Here is a 23,250-nt window from a genome sequence, read left to right on the forward strand (position 1 = left end):
AACTGACCTAAGACAGGGAATGTTTTTTATGATTAAATGTCAGGAATTGTGAAAAACTGAGTTTAAATGTATCTGGCTAAGGTGTATGTAAACTTCTGACTTCAACTGTAGAAGATGTTTATATAAGGCTGACAATGGCAAACTGCCTGTAAGTGTTGCTTCTTGTCATTGGATGAGATAGATGAGACACACGAGACATTGAAATTGATTTAAAGTGCAACAGCGACATCTGGTGGTTATACGGAGTATCGATCCATTCGTAGCAGTCAAAAAGCTAAAATCCGTGCTTTTTTAAAGCATAATAAAACTCAGCACTCAGTCTCACATCACAGTGTTGGTCTTTAAAAAAAAAAAAAAAAAAAAAATTATATGACTCACCGGATGGCAGACTTCTCGCTAGAAACTGTATATTTGTTATTGCAAATAGTGTCTTCAAGTCCAAGCAGCTTTGTCAGTGCGCTATGCATGACAAAAGCAACGTCGCTGAGTTTTGCGTAACCAATCGCAGCACAGCACTGTGACTCACCATACAAGGACAGCCATCGCCATATATGGCAACATCGACTCGCTTTATATGGAGGAAAGTAGATCTTTAGACAAACGTCCTCGTGAGTTCAGTTCCATGAATAGGCTTTTATCAGTAATTACTGATAAATTACTGAACGTAATATACGTAATATACGACCATAATAGCATTGATTCAGTATATAAAGTGCCTTGTATTATCAGATATAGACGTTACTGACGGAACTAGTTCTTTTGTCGGATGTACATGTGCGGTCGCGTTTAGTTGCTTCCATATCTGGCACGCGCTGTGCAAGTTCATTTGAGGTTTGATTGATGGACTGTAGGCGGAAACTACATGTTGTAAACTTTGTACGCTGGTCGTAAAGGGCTAGTTTTGGAGGTTTGTTTTTGCAGTTTACAAGCGAACTGAATTCTGTTTTTCACACAGAAATATATCCGTCCCTAAATAAACTGCATTTACCAAGCGGAAGACGCGGGTTTAGTTTAGTTGTCAGTTGAGTTGCGCTAATGTTTCTTAGCCTAGCATTTGTGAAGTAAGTTCAGTATCAGGTAAAGCGATCTGATCTGGGATCTGCTGTAAATACTCCTCATCTGCCACATACTGCTGTAGTGCTGGTCGCAGGTCAGGGATGTTGGGGGGAAACGGGGCTACCAGGGGTGCTGGACGTTCCGGTAACGGCCCGGGGTTGACACCGCTACAGGTGGGCAGCACATCTGGGGCTTTAGGGGCTGTAAACTCTGCCATAAACCTGCCCGACGGGGGCCGATATGACGACAGGCCGTCTGATCATCAGGCTGTGCTGCTCAGCGCCTCCGACGGAGACTCGGATTCGGGGGATGAAGAAGAGAGTTCAGTGGCGGACAGGAGAGGAGTGAAGCGGGAGAGGAGTGAGATGGAGGTCGGGGTATCGTCTGCTGGTGGAGGTCTGTCCGCTGGGTATGGAGGAGTGTCCGGCGGGGTAGCTGGGGCAAAACCAGGCAAGAAAACGCGTGGACGGGTGAAAATTAAGATGGAGTTTATTGACAACAAGCTGAGGAGATACACGACCTTCAGCAAGAGGAAGACTGGCATCATGAAGAAGGTACATTCACCCTGTTAATGTTAGTCTCGAACTTGTGCTAAACCACTGTACTGACACGAGTGCTAAAACAAAGCTAATATTAGTACTGTATCACTTGTAGTGCTATACCACTTTACTGTACTGAATAAAAGTGCTGAACTACAGTACTGATACTAGTACTATACCAACACTAGTACTACTAGTCTACTGATAGCAATATATAAACAATAATAACAATCCACACAATACTATAACGATATTAGTGCTAAACCACTGTACTTCTACTAGTACCATAACAAAACCAGGGTTAAACAACTGTACTGAAACTAGCACCATAGTAATACTAGTGCTAAACCACTGTACTGACACTAGTCTAGTACCATAACAAAACTAGCGCTAAACCACTGTACTGAAACTAGTTTAGTACCATAACAATACTAGTGCTAAACCACTGTACTGAAACTAGTACCATAACAATACTAGTGCTAAACCACTGTACTGAAACTAGTCTAGTACCATTACAAAACTAGTGCTAAACCACTGTACTGAAACTAGTCTAGTACCATAACAATACTAGTTATAAACCACTATACTTGAATTAGTACCATAACAATACTAGTGCTAAACCACTGTACTTATACTAGTACCATAATAATACTAGTGCTAAACCACTGTACTGATGCTAGTCTAGTACCATAACAATACTAGTGCTAAACCACTATACTTAAACTAATACCATAACAATACTAGTGCTAAACCACTGTACTTATACTAGTCTAGTACCATAACAATACTAGTTTTAAACCACAATACTTGAACTAGTACCATAACAATAATAGTGCTAAACCACTATACTTGAACTAGTAACATAACAATAATAGTGCTAAACCACTATACTTATACTAGTACCATAACAATACTAGTGCTTAACCACTGTACGTCTACTAGTACCATAACAATACTAGTGCTAAACCACTGTACTGATACTAGTCTAGTACCATAACAATACTAGTTCTAAACCACAATACTTGAACTAGTACCATAACAATAATAGTGCTAAACCAATACTGATACTAGTCTAGTACCATAAAAATATTAGTTCTAAACCACAATACTTGAACTAGTACCATAACAATAATAGTGCTAAACCACTATACTTATACTAGTACCATAACAATACTAGTGCTAAACCACTGTACTGATACTAGTTTAGTACCATAACAATAATAGTGCTAAACCACTATACTTATACTAATAATAATAATACTAGTGCTAAACCACTGTACTGATTCTAGTCAAGTACCATAACAAAACTAGTGCTTAACCACTGTACTTATACAAGTACATAACAAAACTAGTGTTAAACAACTACTGAAACTAGTAGTACCATAACAAAACTAGTGTTAAACAACTGTACTGATACTAGTCTAGTACCATAACATACTAGTGCTAAACCACTGTACTTTTACTAGTACCATAGTAATACTAGTGCTAAACCACTGTACTGATACTAGTCTAGTACCATAACAAAACTAGTGCTAAACCAAGGTATTTATACTAGTACCATAACAATAATAGTGCTAAACCACTGTACTAAAACTAGTACCATAATATTATTAGTGCTAAACCACTGTACTGAAACTAGTCTAGTACCATAACAAAACTAGTGCTAAACCACTGTACTGAAACTAGTCTAGTACCATAACAAAACTAGTGCTAAACCACTGTACTGATACTAGTCTAGTACCATAACAAAACTAGCGCTATACCACTGTACTGAAACTAGTCTAGTACCATAACAAAACTAGTGCTAAACCACTGTACTGATACTAGTCTAGTACCATAACAAAACTAGCGCTATACCACTGTACTGAAACTAGTACCATAACAATAAGAGTGCTAAACCATTGTATTTATACTAGTACCATAATAATACTAGTGCTAAAACACTGTACTGAAACTAGTCTAGTACCATTACAAAACTAGTGCTAAACCACTGTACTGACACTAGTCTAGTACCATTACAAAACAAGTGCTAAACCACTGTACTGAAACTAGTCTAGTACCATAACAATACTAGTTATAAACCACTATACTTGAATTAGTACCACAACAATACTAGTGCTAAACCACTGTACTTATACTAGTACCATAATAATACTAGTGCTAAACCACTGTACTGATACTAGTCTAGTACCATAACAATACTAGTTCTAAACCACTATACTTGAACTAGTACCATAATAATACTAGTGCTAAACCACTGTACTGATACTAGTACCATAACAAAACTAGTGTTAAACAACTGTACTGAAACTAGTAGTACCATAACAAAACTAGTGTTAAACAACTGTACTGAAACTAGTCTAGTACCATAACAATACTAGTTCTAAACCACTATACTTGAACTAGTACCATAACAATAATAGTGCTAAACCACTATACTTATAATACTATTATAATATCTACTAGTAATACTATTATAATATATACTATACTACCAATATATACTATACTACCATAATAATACTAGTGCTAAACCACTGTACTGATACTAGTCTAGTACCATAACAAAACTAGTGCTTAACCACTGTATTTATACTAGTACATAACAAAACTAGTGTTAAACAACTGTACTGAAACTAGTCTAGTACCATAACAAAACTAGTGCTGAACCATTGTATTTATACTAGTACCATAATAATACTAGTGCTAAACCACTGTACTGAAACTAGTCTAGTACCATAACAATACTAGTGCTAAACCACCGTACTGACACTAGTCTAGTACCATAACAAAACTAGTTCTAAACCACTATACTTGAACTAGTACCATAACAATAATAGTGCTAAACCACTATACTTATACTAGTACCATAACAAAACTAGCGCTAAACCACTGTACTTATACTAGTACCATAACAATACTAGTGCTAAACCACTGTACTTATACTAGTACATAACAAAACTAGTGTTAATCAACTGTACTGAAACTAGTACCATAACAATAAGAGTGCTGAACCATTGTATTTATACTAGTACCATAATAATACTAGTGCTAAACCACTGTACTGAAACTAGTCTAGTACCATAACAATACTAGTTCTAAACCACTATACTTGAACTAGTACCATAACAATACTAGTGCTAAACCACTATACTTATACTAGTACCATAATAATACTAGTGCTAAACCACTGTACTGAAACTAGTCTAGTACCATAACAAAACTAGTGCTAAACCACTATACTTGACCTAGTACCATAACAATAATAGTGCTAAACCACTATACTTATACTAGCACCATAACAAAACTAGCGCTAAACCACTGTACTGATACTAGTCTTGTACCATATCAAAACTAGCGCTAAACCACTGTACTTATACTAGTACCATAACAATACTAGTGCTAAACCACTGTACTGATACTAGTCTAGTACATAACAAAACTAGTGCTTAACCACTGTACTTATACTAGTACATAACAAAACTAGTGTTAAAGAACTGTACTGAAACTAGTACCATAACAATAAGAGTGCTGAACCATTGTATTTATACTAGTACCATAATAATACTAGTGCTAAACCACTGTACTGAAACTAGTCTAGTACCATAACAATACTAGTGCTAAACCACTGTACTTGAATTAGTACCATAACAATAATAGTGCTAAACCACTATACTTATACTAGTACCATAACAAAACTAGCGTTAAACCACTGTACTGATACTAGTCTAGTACCATAACAATACTAGTTCTAATCCACAATACTTGAACTAGTACCATAACAATAATAGTGCTAAACCACTATACTTATACTAGTACCATAACAATACTAGTGCTAAACCACTGTACTGATACTAGTCTAGTACCATAACAATAATAGTGCTAAACCACTATACTTATACTAATAATAATAATACTAGTGCTAAACCACTGTACTGATTCTAGTCAAGTAACATAACAAAACTAGTGCTAAACCACTGTACTTATACTAGTACATAACAAAACTAGTGTTAAACAACTACTGAAACTAGTAGTACCATAACAAAACTAGTGTTAAACAACTGTACTGAAAGTAGTACCATAACAATAATAGTGCTAAACCACTGTACTTTTACTAGTACCATAACAATACTAGCGCTAAACCACTGTACTGAAACGAGTACCATAACAATAAGAGGGCTAAACCATTGTATTTATACTAGTACCATAACATTATTAGTGCTAAACCACTGTACTGATACTAGTCTAGTACCATAACAAAACTAGTGTTAAACAACTGTACTGAAACTAGTACCATAACAATAAGAGTGCTGAACCATTGTATTTATACTAGTACCATAATAATACTAGTGCTAAATCACTGTACTGAAACTAGTCTAGTACCATAACAATACTAGTGCTAAACCACCGTACTGACACTAGTCTAGTACCATAACAAATCTAGTTCTAAACCACTATACTTGAACTAGTACCATAACAAAACTAGCGCTAAACCACTGTACTTATACTAGTACCATAACAATACTAGTGCTAAACTACTGTACTGAAATTAGTCTAGTACCATAACAATACTAGTGCTAAACCACCGTACTGACACTAGTCTAGTACCATAAAAAAAAACTTTTTCTAAACCACTATACTTGAACTAGTACCATAACAATAATAGTGCTAAACCACTATACTTATACTAGTACCATAACAAAACTAGCGCTAAACCACTGTACTTATACTAGTACCATAACAATACTAGTGCTAAACTACTGTACTGAAATTAGTCTAGTACCATAATAATACTAGTGCTAAACCACTGTACTGAAACTAGTCTAGTACCATAACAATACTAGTGCTAAACCACTATACTTGAACTAGTACCATAACAATACTAGTGCTAAACCACTGTACTGACACTAGTCTAGTACCATTACAAAACTAGTGCTAAACCACTGTACTGAAACTAGTCTAGTACCATAACAATACTAGTTCTAAACCACTATACTTGAACTAGTACCATAACAATACTAGTGCTAAACCACTGTACTTATACTAGTACCATAATAATACTAGTGCTAAACCACTGTACTGATACTAGTCTAGTACCATAACAATACTAGTTCTAAACCACTATACTTGAACTAGTACCATAACAATACTAGTGCTAAACCACTATACTTATACTAGTACCATAATAATACTAGTGCTAAACCACTGTACTGATACTAGTCTAGTACCATAACAATACTAGTTCTAAACCACTATACTTGAACTAGTACCATAACAATACTAGTGCTAAACCACTATACTTATACTAGTACCATAATAATACTAGTGCTAAACCACTGTACTGAAACTAGTCTAGTACCATAACATAACTAGTGCTAAACCACTATACTTGACCTAGTACCATAACAATAATAGTGCTAAACCACTATACTTATACTAGCACCATAACAAAACTAGCGCTAAACCACTGTACTTATACTAGTACCATAACAATACTAGTGCTAAACCACTGTACTGATACTAGTCTTGTACCATATCAAAACTAGCGCTAAACCACTGTACTTATACTAGTACCATAACAATACTAGTGCTAAACCACTGTACTGATACTAGTCTAGTACATAACAAAACTAGTGCTTAACCACTGTACTTATACTAGTACATAACAAAACTAGTGTTAAACAACTGTACTGAAACTAGTACCATAACAATAAGAGTGCTGAACCATTGTATTTATACTAGTACCATAATAATACTAGTGCTAAACCACTGTACTGAAACTAGTCTAGTACCATAACAATACTAGTGCTAAACCACTGTACTTGAATTAGTACCATAACAATAATAGTGCTAAACCACTATACTTATACTAGTACCATATCAGTACTAGTGTTAAACTACTGTACTGAAACTAGTACCATAACAATAATAGTGCTAAACCACTCTACTTATACTAGTCTAGTACCATAACAATAGTAGTTTTAAACCCATATGCTAGTACCATATCAATACTAGTGCTAAACAAATGTACTGAAACTAGTACCATAACAAAACTAGTGTTAACCACTATACTTGAACTAGTACCATTACAATAATAGTGCTAAACCACTATACTTATACTAGTACCATAACAAAACTAGCGCTAAACCACTGTATTTATACTAGTACCATAACAAAACTAGTGCTAAACCACTGTACTGAAACTAGTCTAGTACCATAACAAAACTAGTGCTAAACCACTGTACTTATACTAGTACCATAACAAAACTAGCGCTAAACCACTGTACTGAAACTAGTCTAGTACCATAACAAAACTAGTGCTAAACAACTGTACTGAAACTAGTACCATAACAATAAGAGTGCTAAACCATTGTATTTATACTAGTACCATAATAATACTAGTGCTAAACCACTGTACTGAAACTAGTACCATAACAATAAGAGTGCTAAACCATTGTATTTATAATAGTATCATAATAATACTAGTGCTAAACCACTGTACTTATACTAGTACCATAACAAAACTAGCGCTAAACCACTGTATTTATACTAGTACCATAACAAAACTAGTGCTAAACCACTGTACTGAAACTAGTACCATAACAATAAGAGTGCTAAACCATTGTATTTATAATAGTATCATAATAATACTAGTGCTAAACCACTGTACTGAAACTAGTCTAGTACCATAACAAAACTAGTGCTAAACTACTGTACTTATACTAGCACCATAACAAAACTAGCGCTAAACCACTGTACTTATACTAGTACCATAACAAAACTAGTGCTAAACCACTGTACTGAAACTAGTCTAGTACCATAACAAAACTAGTGCTAAACTACTGTACTTATACTAGTACCATAACAAAACTAGTGCTAAACTACTGTACTGAAACTAGTACCATAACAATAATAGTGCTAAACCACTCTACTTATACTAGTACCATACCAATACAAATGCTAAACCAAGGTACTGATACAAATACTACAGGTTGACCGATATGTATCGCATTTACTGATTAATCGGGGCCAAAAGTTGCATTTTTTTTTAGCTATCGGCTATTGGAAAAAATCAACTTCGATAGTTTTTCGGTTTCATTTCTCCGTGGACGGAGCTGAAGGATTCTACTACAGTCTGAACTCCTTGGTTCAACAATAAAACAGTGCGCTCTAGAGGTTAAATAAAAACAATCACTGACTCCACATGGAGTTTGTTGTGCAACATGACTAGGCTATTTGTAGAGACGGATGCTTCAAACACAGGTTTAAAACATCGACAGAGAAAAGCCAAGGTATGTAAACAATACACGTTATTATTAATGTCATTGTACAATAAATCAGTCATTTAAGACAACCAAAGGTGGTTTGATAAGAAATTTGCTGCACTGGAGAATTGCAATGCTGACAAGGTGGAGAGGACAGGCAAATGGACATTAGCTGTTCGAATGGTTAGAACAATGTTCCAAAGTCAAGGATGGAAACTGTGTACCTTTCCTCTTAATATGCTGTTTTGAATTAAAAAATAAAAAAGTCACTTATGAATTTGTGCATATCCGTTGAGGTTTTTTTTTTTTTCAGGATAGAGGTGCATCCAATTTGTTCCAGTCAGATTATAAACATGAGCGCTCTGAAGAGGTTTTGTTTCTAAGTGAATGTTTAAGTTACTTATCAGTTATAAATCAATCATTAATGGCAAACTTTTTATGCTGCCGGAGTTTTTGTCATTGTCATTGTACAATAAATTGTATTAAATGTGAGGGCACATTTATATATAATTTAGACAATGCCATTCTAAAATTACCTTTAAAAAGAAAAGACTTGAGTTGATTTTTTTTCTATCCCTTTTTCTCTCTCTCTTTCTTGTTCATCATTTTATAGATTTAAAATGACAATAAAATAATAAATATTGTTAGTAGTGATGAAGCATACTGTCGCTATTTGACTTTGTAAGGCAGTGTTTTAAGGTACGACTGAACAACAAACACATTTGACCTGTAATATTTTCATTAATATTTTCATTAATTTCAAATGGCAAAGGCTTTAAAGAAGGTACTAGTGTTGGAGAAATTTATTAAAGTATCGCCATGGAAAGTAATACTAAAGTTCAGCGCTATTGTACATTGAGTGTAAAGTATTTATTTAAATTATAAATGTTAAAAACTATCGGCTGATTAATCGGCTATCTGTCTGTTTTCCCACCTTGGTTATCGATAGTGGCAAAACCCACTATCGGTTTACCACTAACAAATACCATAAGAATACTCATGCTATACCACTTTGCTGATATTAAAACAATAGAATTACTAGTGCTATACTACTATGCTAATACAAGTACCGTCTCTACTAGTGCTTTACCACTTTACTGATCCTTGCGCTGTACTAATACTACCTCTATACCACTAAACTCATACTAGTATTGTACCAAAACTAGGGTTATACCTATAATGTATATCTATACTGATAGTAGTACTGTACTAATAGTACTAAGTGCAGTACTAATATACTGATACCACTCAGTAATACACCAAATCTAGTACCACTCTACTGGTAATAGTACTATACAAACACTAGTGCTACAGTGCATCCAGAAAGTATTCACAGCGCTTCACTTTTTCCACATTTTATGTTACAGCCATATTCCAAAATGGATTAAATTAATTATTTTCCTCAAAATTCTACAAACAATACCCCATAATGACAATGTGAAAGAAGTTTGTTTGAAATCTTTGCAAATTTAGTACAAATAAAAAACGAAAAAAAAAAAAATCACATGTACATAAGTATTCACAGCCTTTGCCATGACACTCAGAATTGAGCTCAGGTGCATCCTGTTTCCATTGATCATCCTTGATGTTTCTACAACTTGATTGAAGTCCACCTGTGGTAAATTCAGTTGATTGGACATGATTTGGAAAGGCACGCACCTGTCTATAAAAGGTCCCACAGTTAACAGTGCATGTCAGAGCACAAACCAAGTCATGAAGTCCAAGGAATTGTCTGTAGACCTTGTATCGAGGCACAGATCTGGGGAAGGGTACAGAAAAATTTCTGCAGCATTGAAGGTCCCAATGAGCACAGTGGCCTCCATCATCTGTAAATGGAAGAAGTTTGGAACCACCAGGACTCTTCCTAGAGCTGGCCGCCCAGCCAAACTGAGTGATCGGGGGAGAAGGGTCTTAGTCAGGGAGGTGACCAAGAACCCGATGGTCACTCTGACAGAGCTCCAGCATTTCTTTGTGGAGAGAGGAGAACCTTCCAGAAGAACAACCATCTCTGCAGCACTCCACCAGTCAGGCCTGTATGGTAGAGTGGCCAGATGGAAGCCACTCCTCAGTAAAAGGCACATGACAGCCCACCTGGAGTTTGCCAAAAGGCACCTGAAGGACTCTCAGACCATGAGAAACAAAATTCTCTGGTCTGATGAAACAAAGATTGAACTCTTTGGCCTGAATGGCAAGCATCATGTCTGGAGGAAACCAGGCACCGCTCATCACCTGGCCAATACCATCCCTACAGTGAAGCATGGTGGCGGCAGCATCATGCTGTGGGGATGTTTTTCAGCGGCAGGAACTGGGAGACTAGTCAGGATCGAGGGAAAGATGAATGCAGCAATGTACAGAGACATCCTTGATGAAAACCTGTTCCAGAGCACTCTGGATCTCAGACTGGGGCAAAGGTTCATCTTCCAACAGGACAACGACCCTAAGCACACAGCCAAGATAACAAAGGAGTGGCTCCGGGACAACTCTGTGAATGTCCTTGAGTGGCCCATCCAGAGCCCAGTCTTGAACCCGATTGAACGTCTGAAAATGGCTGTGCACTGACGCTCCCCATCCAACCTGATGGAGCTTGAGAGGTCCTGCAAAGAAGAATGGGAGAAACTGCCCAAAAATAGGTGTGCCAAGCTTGTAGCATCATACTCAAAAAGACTTGAGGCTGTAATTGGTGCCAGAGGTGCTTCAACAAAGTATTGAGCAAAGCCTGTGAATACTTATGTACATGTGATTTTTTTTTTTTTTTTTTTTTTTTTTTTTTAATAAATTTGCAGAGATTTCAAACAAACTTCTTTCATGTTGTCATTATGGGGTATTGTTTGTAGAATTTTGAGGAAAATAATTAATTGAATCCATTTTGGAATAAGGCTGTAACATAACAAAATGTGGAAAAAGTGAAGCGCTGAATACTTTCCGGATGCACTGTATACCACTACACTGAGACTTGTATTATACTATATTAATACTTTTACTAGGCCACTAGTGTTGTCAGAAGTACCAGTTCTTCGGTACCAAGTTGATACTAAAATAAAATAGATATAACCTGTAGATACTAGTGTTTCTGCAGTACCGGTAGTACCGAGCACTGACTCTATCTGGTACCAGCGCGCACGACAGCTTTCAAATGCTGTAATGGACTATTAATCAAATTAAAATCATGACATGTCCTAGTGTGATTTATTAAAAGGCTGCAATCTTAGTCCGCATTCGAGCTGTGTATTTTAAATGACCGACTGCTCAAACACTGGAAAGTCCACAAACATTGAGGATCACTCATGTTGTATGAGATGACACAGCAGAGCAATAATCCACTGTAAAGCACGTATTACATGTAGACTAAATACATTTATGTAATTAAATCACAGCATTTGCACTTTAATCTCAACTTTATTTAAAACAACAGAGTTGACCAAAGTGCTTAACAGTAATACAATTTAAACATAACAACATTGCAAAATTACCACACTGACAAACACCAGTAATCTAAAATAAAAACACTTCAAAACGGTGTCCTACATTTCATTTGTCAGACTCAAAGGCCAGTGTAAAGAGATTATTTCAGATGTGACTTTAAAGTCTTTAATGATCACCCTGGTCCCTGTTGTGAACTGTTTACCTAGAAAAAGTGAAGCTTCTGGAAAAAAAGACATCAAAATAAAATCTAGATGCCTGAAATTTAAACAGTACTGAAATATATTACAGCTGTATAGTAAAATGTACTGTAATATTCACTGCAATAATAGTAATAATAATAATAATAATTAAGCAATTTATCACAAGCAAGACTGCTGTTGAATAAAAGTTTGGCAAAACAAAATGCAATTAACTTTTTTCTTAAGTTAGAAAATAAGAAGAGAATAGCAGTTAAGAATGTTTTACTACTTATTTCTTACTTATTACAATGTATCCTAAGAACATTCTTATTTTTTTAGTCTTATTTTCCTGAATGCAGTTTTTGATGTTTAGATGTTTATTTAATAAAGTGAACTCGGGTAGGTTTCTCCAGTACCAGATTAGAGACACTGATCATTTTCTCTGAGCAGATCATTGAAAGCCTGTTTATACACTGTCATGTACACTAACCAGAAACCTCACACCTTTCTTACTTTGTGATGAGCATCAATCTGCTCGATTAGAATAAAGGTTTGACTCTTTATTAGTGTTTCAATTGTCCACTGTAGGTGGTTTCCACAACTGTTGTGACTCATCTGTCATTGCTAACACAATTGTCATTCATTCCTCTCTCCGCAGAAATAGCCCATCATGCCTGATCAGGTTACCAATGTATTAGACATTTGTTAATACATTTGCACATATTGAGAACTGATCTAGTTGAAGAGTTTGGTGTAGAGGGTTTAAGCTCCACATACAGTAGGCCACAGCTGACCTTCAGGAACACGTGACACAGTTCTCTGGTATCTGAGATTTAGTAGTTACTGTAGCAGTGCTACTGTAGATGATGTCAAACGTTTGCAGGCATTGCATGTCTGGTGCTGCCAAGTTCTCTTTTGGGTTTACCATTGCTTACGGCAACAATAACTAGAGCTCAAGATGACTAATAAATATTTAAAAACTAATATATAAATCTAATAAAATGTTGCTTTTTTTGAAAATGTGATTTGAAACATGTACTACTCTGGTCAGGTGTACAGCACATTTTTCTTTTTTAATGAATGCTAATATAAAAGTACACAGATAAATACAAATGTTAAATCATAGATGGAGGGTCCCATCATTTTCTCTTCAACTTTTTCACTTTTTCAGTTATTAGGAAATATCATCCGCTCACAATTGTCACACCTGAAGATAATTTTGGGGTATTAAACCTTGAAAACATGCCTGTTTATACTCTTCCACCATGTCTTCACCAAACGCGAGTGGTGCGACATGACAAAAGCAAACCACTCCCATTATATTCAATGATGCTGTCGATACTGGATGAGTGCATCGTACCACGCCAACATTAAACTCCCAATTTGTGCTATGCATGCTGGCACTACTCATGACAGCAAGACAAATAAACGGTGTAGAACGTTCGTTTCGACGCATCCAGTGTAGACAGCCTCAAGCTGTTGCGATGCGATATCGCTCGTGTCCGGTGTAGACAGGGTGTTAGGCCACATCCACAATAATCTACTTTAGTTTGAAAACTAATCTTCATTTTCTAATGTCAACATTTTCCAAAGTATGCGGTAATGGAGAGAATTTTTTAAAATGCTCAGTTTAAAAAAAAAAAACAGCATTCTAGTGTGGATGAGATGCGTAAATGTAGCGAAACAAATGCATTTTCAAACAGAAACGTTTTAGTGTGGACGAGGCCATAGACCTGAAACGTGTTCAATGCAGGTATAAAGTATATGAATGCAAACGCTTCTTGCTACGAAATCATGATTTCACATGTCGTTGCATTACAAATTGTGCCATTTATTAACGCAACAGAAGTACACACTGCATTACAGTAAGGGGCGCTATAGGTGCATTAGCATAAACTGTCAGGTCAACTACTATCATGCCAGAGCTACAGTTTAAAAAGAACTTTGCAGACCAAGTTTGTTAAGTTAGTTAAACTTTCTACATATTTATATTTAGCTACCATCTGAACTAATGGCACAGACAGTTCAGATGGTAACTCTTTCTTACTGTCGCAATAACGCAAGCATGTGCAATAAGAATGAACAATGAGACCACACACTTGTTACGCATCGGCCAAGCATTTGTGTCAGCCTTTGCGATCTTGCGTAGAGTCCTGGCCTTAATTACTCTTTCATGTGCTCTCATTTTTTGTTTTCTCTCCTGAAGTTCTCTTTCTCTCTCTTGTGCCTCTTCCTTCATTTTCTACATTTTGAGGAATGAAGATCATGACATGTGGTTTACAACCAAGAGTCACAAATGTAAGATGCTTGATGCATTGTGTTACACAAGCCCAGTGGAATTTTATTGGACTGGGTGCTACAAATCATTTGTGACAAGACCCAGGATTGTCATAATTGTTTTCTGTTCAGAATCACTGTTAGGCCAGATACAGAACATACTCTGCGCAAATTTGCGAATGTGAATGGTTGGCCTATACATTACATGCACACACTTAATATTATTTAGGGAGCTGCTACAAACATATTGAGTTAAGGATGCTTACACACTAGGGAAATCTCAGACAGAGCGTTTGATGCATAGGAGTGTGAAAGTCAATTTGGAAGGCATGTACTTGAGGGAGGAGGCGGTTCAGTTTGAAATCAAGCGGCAATCGCAGATAGAGATATCTAAAATATAACTTTTTGACAATATAGCAGTAAATAATGAAACACTTCTCCAGATTCTCTCCCCACAATTACTTTCTTTTGAGCTTGGCAGAGAAAAATAATAAAGGACAAGTAATGAATAAATTGCGTGAATATGTTTGTCCACCATGTTTTTAAGATTTTACAGTGCAACTAGTCCCGCCTTTCTGAGATTCTCATTGGTCAACGCATGCCTGCGTCAGAGTGTGTTGCAACAAAAGTTGAAATGCTTTCAACTTTTGGTCGCATGACAGAGCGTCATGATTGCAAAACCTTGCGTTTTCCCTCTCCGTCATTCCTACGCACCATTTCCATTGAAATCAGTGCATTAACATCGTTCTCTAATGCAACGTAAACTCTAGTGTGTAAGCGCTCTAACTGAACTGTTGCTCCACCATTGACATTAGTTGACTTGAAAGAGAAAACTGACCATAGAAGAAGACTTCTGCGTTTTGAGTTTCAGCCTGTCACATTTCGGAACTTAACTATGCGTGAATTTGTCATTGTTAAAGGGTTAGTTCACCCAAAAATGAAAATCCTCATTATTTACTCAACCTCATGATATCCCAGGTGTGTATGACTTTCTTTCTTCAGCAGAACACATTTGAAAAAAAACAGAAAAATAGCTCAGAAGGCCATTAAAATGCAAGTGGATGGTGATCAGACTTTTGAAGCTCCAAAAATCACAGACAGTCAGCATAAACATCATCCATACGACTCCAGCGGTTAAATTAATATCTTCTAAAGTGACACAATTACTATTGGTGCGAAAAAGATCAATATTTAAGTATTTTTAACTCTAAATCATGCTTCCGTTCAGAAGTGGTATACGCGTGTGACGTAATCGTGTTGGCACGTGAGACATGCGAGAACTGACGCACGCGCGACACACCCTGAAGTGCAGCGCTGTTTACAAGCAAGTATGAGGAACGCTGTACAGAAGCGTGGTTGGTTTTGGTTTAGATCTGTATTTGTATCCGTTTCTTTACTCAGAATGGTGCGTTTGTGTGCTTATACTGGATGTTTGAACCGATAGGAGAATGTGAGATTACGTCCGTAACAAGCCAACACGAAATCGTCACACGAGAGACCATGTGAACTCAGCGCTCTTGTGAAGCTTATTGGAAGCGATGATTTAAAAAGTACTTGAATATAGACCTTTTTACATCAAAAGTAATCGTGTTGCTTGAGAAGACATTAATTTAACCTCTGGAGCCGTATCGATGACATTTATGCTGACTGTCTATGATTTTTGGAGCTTCAAAAGTCTGATCTCCTTCCACTTGCATTTTAAGGACCTACGGAGCTAAGATATTTGTCGATTTTTCTTCATACACACACCTGGGATATCATAAGGGTGAGTAAATAATAAGAGAATTTTCATTTTTGGGTGATTCATCACTTTAATCATCTCTAACATCTCCTGGTTGTTCAGTGCTGGCTAGTAGAGAAGTAGAGAAGTTCTCATCGTCCTTTTCTTGGTTGTCTTTTCTCTTTTACTAATCGTTTATAGGCATATGAACTGTCCACCTTAACGGGAACACAAGTTTTGCTCTTGGTTGCCAGCGAGACAGGCCACGTCTATACGTTTGCCACGCGGAAACTTCAGCCCATGATTACCAGTGAGACCGGTAAGGCCCTCATCCAGACCTGCCTAAACTCCCCTGATTCACCACCCCGCACTGACCCGTCAACAGACCAGCGGATGAGTGCCACAGGATTTGAGGAGACCGACCTCACCTACCAGGTGTCAGAGGCGGATGGTCTCCCAGAGCCAAAGGTAGGAACAAATACTTATTAGGGATGTGCAAAAATTAATCCAACTGTGAGTGCATTGACATGCACATCAATATGCTGATAACTACTAAATATCAGTTTATTATAAAAACCTGACAATGCAAGAAAACAGTGTTTACCTGAGATTTAAAATAATGGGATTATTCTCAGCCTTTGACGCCAAAATGTAAAAAGGCATGCGCACGACACTTGCGCACATTGGATAAGCCAGAAGAAATGCTGGTAAATGTGCTGGAAATCAGAGTAATTGTTAAACCATTTATGACCTTACCCTAATGAAGCCGTTTATTGCATTTACATTACCACAAATGGAAGCGATTTGAGCTTAATCAGTGTAAGAATGTGCATGTAAACAATCAATCTGAGTTATTGTTAGCACACTAAAACTCTCCGTGATGGTGTGTCTCCCATTTAACCCTTTTAAAACGCTGTCACTAAAAGAGACGATAAACTAGTTTACTGGCCAACCTGTCTCTCTTATGAAGGAATTTAGTTCTGATTGGAAAAAGGCATTAGGATCTCTTCACAAATAGAAAATATTTCACAAATGGGAATCATCTACACATCTATATATGAGTCATTTATCAGATCATTTATAAGTGACATAGTCTATCGTTTGAGTATTACTTTGAGTGGAAATTCCACTAATTCCAGGATTTTGTTGACCTTTTGTTGAGGTTCTTGGTTTTCCAGACTGCAATAGTGTGTTGTAATTGCACTGAAAGCTAAAGATTACATTTGAGTACATTTTCAAATGAAATGAGATGAATACAATGTTAACATGAAACCCCTCTAGGACATTCAGCACACATACTGAGAATACCAAAAAATAAAGTCATTTACATCACCCTGAGCACGTCTTTGCATGGCAGCATAAAATATTCACAATGTCCAGTTCTCATTGATAAAAATTAGTTGTTAGCAGTCTGCATGTCCTTATATAGTCTGGTTTTCCCTGTACACTTTCTTGGCTCATGACTGATAACATTCCAAATAAGCTGCAGCTGTTTTTGGATTTGGACAACATACCCCCCCCCTTTTTCCCAACTGATTTAGGGTGAGTAGTATGCATGCAAAATTAAAAAAAGAGTCTATGTTGTAGAAAATGGCTTCAAGAGAAGCAGATCTTCAGCTAGTTTTCAAGATGGCTCCAGTTCATCATGTCATCCTGAGAATGGGATCCCTGTTCCCACATCAAAACTGAAAATGCTTATTGAGATATTATTGTTACTCAAGAACATGCAGAGAGATTAGATCTAGGTGCTCTTCAAATCTCTCCTGTACTTAAAGAAAGGTTCTCTCCAAACACATGACATTGGTTGAGCCCAACCTTGCCATGTCAGAGCGCTCAAACACAGCAGTGTTTTCAGAGTGCCACAGTATTTAAACTCTTGGGGGATGGCAACCTACAAATGCATTTTAACGTTACGTAAAAATGTTGCATATCACTCTTTTATTTTTGAACATGAAATTAAAATGGACACTATTTAGTTGTACTTTTTAAAGCACAATCATTATCGTATTGTGCATGCTTATTTTTGTGATTGTGTTAATTGTGTGCATGTTATTCCAAAGAAAAAAGTTTGTCTTCTTGCTCCGCCTCTGAAACGACTTTCGTTTTCAGATGATGTCACAGTCACTCTTACCGAAGCGCACCCTCTTGCTGCGGATGACTGTGTATAGATGGTCTTTTCTCTATCTGCTGGCATGATTACTGAACACATTTTTGCTGAAATCGATTAATTGCCGTTCAGTATGCTTAATCAGTCAAATTATTAACAACAAATAATCGATCATCGATTATTCATAAACATCCCTACTCCCATTATAATCATGGAGGCAAAGACATGGTGTAAATAACTGATTTATTGTGCCACGGAGACAGCTTAATTAAGAATGTGAGCATTTGCGACAGTGCAGAATTCTGTGTTGAGTGTCAATGAGTTTGTGCTAAACTACATGGCTCAGACACTGTAAACCTGCAGGGAGTGACTGCTTCAGTCATTATAATGGGAGACTTCTAATATTGTCACATTGCTCAATTTCTCGGTATTGGAATAACGGTGTCAGGCTAGTAAGTGGGCCAATTTGAACTTGATCTGTATAAAACAGCAATCAAGTACTTAAGCTTATTTTGGATGTTATTTAGGATTCAGCATCACAAGCAAAAATAATGTATAGCAAGTTTTTGGTTACTGATGCCTTTGTAGGAATACCATGGTATTGTTTCGAAACAGCCTATTTAAAAAATCAAGAGCAAGGCTATGGTGTGTATAATTTTTCTCAGTCTAACACAAACATGTACACACACACTAAACAAATATAACATGGGCCCTTAGCTTCATATATCAGTCTATGCAGACACATTGCATGCAAGCATGTATTAATGCACCTGTTTATAGCTCTCCTCTAATGTGATAGAAACATGCATGCTCCACTCTGGGTTTTATAATTTGTATTACAGATCGTGGCTGTTTGGCAGCTTGTGTAAATGCTGTATCTCTTAACGTCACATCAGATCAAGTCCAGTCCAGTCTCCAAACCAAGTAAAGGTCTTGTTGGCTATATATTGGCCCACTGCATTTTTGCCCTATTTCTACCTTTGTTTTGAAGGAGAACACAAAATCCATGCATGTTAGTCAGTGGACAGACTGCCCAGTCTGTCATCCCTGTCTTGTAGATTTCAGTTTAGATCTGCCTGAAATAGCTGTGCTCTCTTGCTGTGATGACACCTGTTTTCCTGTGAAGGCAGCTGCCATTCTTGGGATCAACATGACACAATTGCCTTATCACATGCAGTTGTTGCAACTGTCTCTGCCCCAATCAGTCCTACATGCCATAGGAAAACTTGGTGACTTTAATAGATGTTATGATGAATTGGGGGATAGAATGATCTGTGTAAGAAATTTTTATATTTAAAGTTTCTCTAAAAATATCTGTTATGTTGATCTCCAAACATACAGAGCACTTGCACAGACTCCAGTTATGACCACAAAATTGTGAGCGTCTCATTTTTATTTCAGTGAACAAAATCGTGCAAACATCTGCCTATGAAAACATAGTCTTCATTTTCCCATTAACTTGCCAAAAAGAAAGGCAGATTAATTAAGTTAATTTAATATTAAGTTAGTTAGAATTTTATTGATGTCAGAATTTTAATTTTTGGGTGAAGTATGCCTTTAAATATTTAAAAACATACAATAAAATGTTTTAACAATGTTAGTTTAAAATATTTTATCCATACAAATGATGCATGTGCAGTATATGCCAGTATAATTCAGTATCATGGAAAAGAGTACATTTGTTTCTTAATGTCTTTTATTGGAATAGATGACAAGGACCATCTCTCTTACTAATGTAGTGACCCTACATTTGAAACAAATGAGAGACTGTCTAAAAACTATCGACCTATTTTTTTTTTTTTTTTTAATCTCACTAAAAACTTTTGTATTTCCATTTGTGTGGTCACAGGAAATGATGAAGCCAACATATACTGCTGCTAGTTTACTCGGAGCCACTAACACCAGCAGCACGACCACACAGTCATCGGCCTCTTCCTCTCCCTCTTCGTCCTCAGTTGCCATGCAGTCTCAGAGCAGCGCCACCTGCTGGCCGGTGACTGCAGGGATGAACGCTCAAAGCGTCTCCAGTGCAAACGGAACAGTGCTCAAAGCCACGGCCAGTTCTCCCGCTGGAGTCATGCAGCTGCCTGGATTCACGCTCATGCCCGGTGAGGGCTTGGGTTCATTCGTTTGTTGCATGATGTTTGCATTTCTTTCTTCCACAATTTAGTCCATATTGTCTCTTTTGGGCTTTCCAGAAGGGTCACATGGCATGTTGCATCAACTTGCTCAAGATCTTTGTTTTTAATGTGCATTGATTAATTTGCTTGACTGCATGTCTGCATACTCTGAATTCTGCTTCCAGCTGATTCGTCTGAATAAAGGCCTTTTCATACCATAAGTGAAAAAACTAATCGAACCAAAGAAATCCGTAATATATTTTTACCATCAAAAATATTGAGTTTGATGCAAATTTTCAGCACTCTCTGGGAGAAGTTTGCATACCTGAATGAAACCCACTTGAAAAAAAGAAATGAATGAAAATTTGGTTTCCACTGTTGTTTTTCTACTCAATACTCAATTGAAATGTACTAATTTAAAAGATTAGAACATTATTAACATTTATCAGAAATAATTAGTTAAATATTATTGAATAATTTAAAGGGATAGTTCAACTAATCAAAAGATAATAATAGTCTACTCTTAGTAATAATAATCTTAAGTGTTTAAGAATTTAGGTACAAACACAAGCAGAAAAAATGGATTAAAACATTATAATAACATAGCAATAGTTTTAGATTTTCTGAAAAGATGTGAATGGTGCTTGCCCAAGCAAAACGAAAGTTTTTTGAGTGGTTGCTAAGGTGTTCTCGGTGCTTTTTACACATTTTCAATAGCACAACAACTATCTGGAATGGCATTTTATCAGCATCCCCCCCCCAAAAAAAAACATTAAACTCCGCTCCATCTTTAAAAACAAACAAACAATGGAGCATTGCATTGTAGGGTTGCACTGTTTCGTTTTAAATCTTGTCACTGTAAAAATCAACACTCGGTGTGACTAGGCCTTGGCCGTGTGAGTGTGTTTGGTGGGTGTGTGTGCTGCTTTGCCTGCTGAGGGTGTCACTGTGTGTCCCGCAGGAGCTTCTCTTCCGCCTGGCACACACACTATCCCTTTCAGTCAGCTGCAGACACACTCTCTGGCCATACAGTGTCCACAGACGCAAAACAGCCACACCATGGCTAACGCCACCGCCGCTGTCTCTGTCTCTGCTCATGCACAACCCACCACACAGACAACATTCTTCCGCTTGCCGGCCACTGTCTCGCTTACAGGTCAGTGTGTTTCATACTCTGTGTTTTGCTTCAGTCTTATTTCTGGCTGTCTGGAAGGAAACTCGTAGATCACTGAGGATTTGCATGCTGTAACTTTCATAAGTATGTTCGTACAGCTGAAATGGAAACTTCGAATGGCTTTGTTGTTTACTCTCAACCAGCTGCTTTTTAAAAATCTGCTCCAACTTAATTTTTAGTATTTTAGTACTTAAAATTGTAGCATTAATAAGTATGAAGAATGTAAATGCATACATAGTCACAAATTATATGTCTGCAAAACTAATTTCAACCATTTAAGCATAAGCCTTTCAAAAGGTTCTTAAGATCATGCAAAACATAGATTTAGTCAAGTGTCCAAACTTTTGACTGGTTGTGTATGTAAGTATGCTCTGCTTATAAAGCACACTGAAGGGGTTTTCTGTCGTGTGTGTACACCAGGTGGTGCGATGCCTCAACATTTACAAGCCATCCAGGTTCATCCCAGTCCTCAAAGCGGTGACAGCAGCCCAGAGATCAGCCAGACCTCCACCACATCCACTGGTACTTACAACAACCTTCTCACTTGAAAGCCAAAAGTATACTTCGGTCAAACAGGATGTATGATGCAAATTTCGTCATCAGCAGAGTGCTCGAGCACTGAACGCATGCAGCCAGATTTGTCTAACCGTGCGTACTCTGAACGCTCAGTATGCACGTGCACTAATTAGTGGGTCCACAAGGTGGCAACGCTCACAATTGAGCTGTTGCTGTCACGAAGAATTGCTAGAAGATGTTATCAATGCTAAACAACAGGAGACTAATGTAAAAATAACAGCAGTGGATGTGCACGTCAAGAGCGTGTAAGTGAGGAGGTCAGGAGATACCTGCATTTGTAAAAATGAAAATTCTCTCATTATTTACTCACCCTCATGCCATCCCAGATGTGTATGACTTTTCTTTCAGAACACGAAGATTTTTAGAAGAATATTTCAGCTCTGTAGTTCCATACAATGCAAGTGAATGGGTGCCAAAATTGTGACACTCCAAAAATCACAAAGTCAGCATAAAGGTTATCCATACAACTCCAGTGATTTAATTCATATTTTCTGAAGTGATATGATAGGTGTGTGTGAGAAACAGATCAATATTTAAGTAAATTTTTGCTAGAAATTCTTCTACCTGCCCAGTAGTGGTGTATGTGTGAGGAAAGTGAATCACCAAAAACAGAAGAAGAAGAATAAAAAGTGAAAGTTAAAGTGGAGACAGACTGAGCAGGGAGGATAATTTGTAGTAAAAAAGGAATAAAAAATTGATCAGTTTCTCACCCACACCTATCAAATTGCTTCTGGAGACATGGATTTAACCATTGGAAATCATATGGATTAATTTTATGCTGTCTTTTGTGATTTTTAGAGCGTCAAAATTTTGG

At 37.0% G+C, this 23,250-nt stretch overlaps 1 protein-coding gene across 3 annotated transcripts in view; it reads left to right on the forward strand.

Moving 5' to 3' along the window:
- The first annotated feature begins 583 nt into the window (after window positions 1–583).
- LOC127438703 (serum response factor-like) overlaps window positions 584–23,250 on the forward strand; it is a 29,924-nt gene continuing 7,257 nt past the window's right edge. Inside the window, exons 1-5 of one of the 3 annotated variants that reach the window (XM_051694499.1) lie at window positions 584–1,610; window positions 16,661–16,927; window positions 20,416–20,674; window positions 21,648–21,842; window positions 22,281–22,382. In XM_051694499.1, coding sequence (XP_051550459.1) covers window positions 1,158–1,610; window positions 16,661–16,927; window positions 20,416–20,674; window positions 21,648–21,842; window positions 22,281–22,382 — 1,276 coding nt within the window. In that variant the 5' untranslated portion in view covers window positions 584–1,157. The remainder of the gene's footprint in view (window positions 1,611–16,660; window positions 16,928–20,415; window positions 20,675–21,647; window positions 21,843–22,280; window positions 22,383–23,250) is intronic. The other 2 variants (XM_051694498.1, XM_051694500.1) reach the window with 2 other exon arrangements.

Source organism: Myxocyprinus asiaticus, chromosome 50 (assembly GCF_019703515.2).
Source record: "Myxocyprinus asiaticus isolate MX2 ecotype Aquarium Trade chromosome 50, UBuf_Myxa_2, whole genome shotgun sequence".
Taxonomy (NCBI): domain Eukaryota; kingdom Metazoa; phylum Chordata; class Actinopteri; order Cypriniformes; family Catostomidae; genus Myxocyprinus; species Myxocyprinus asiaticus.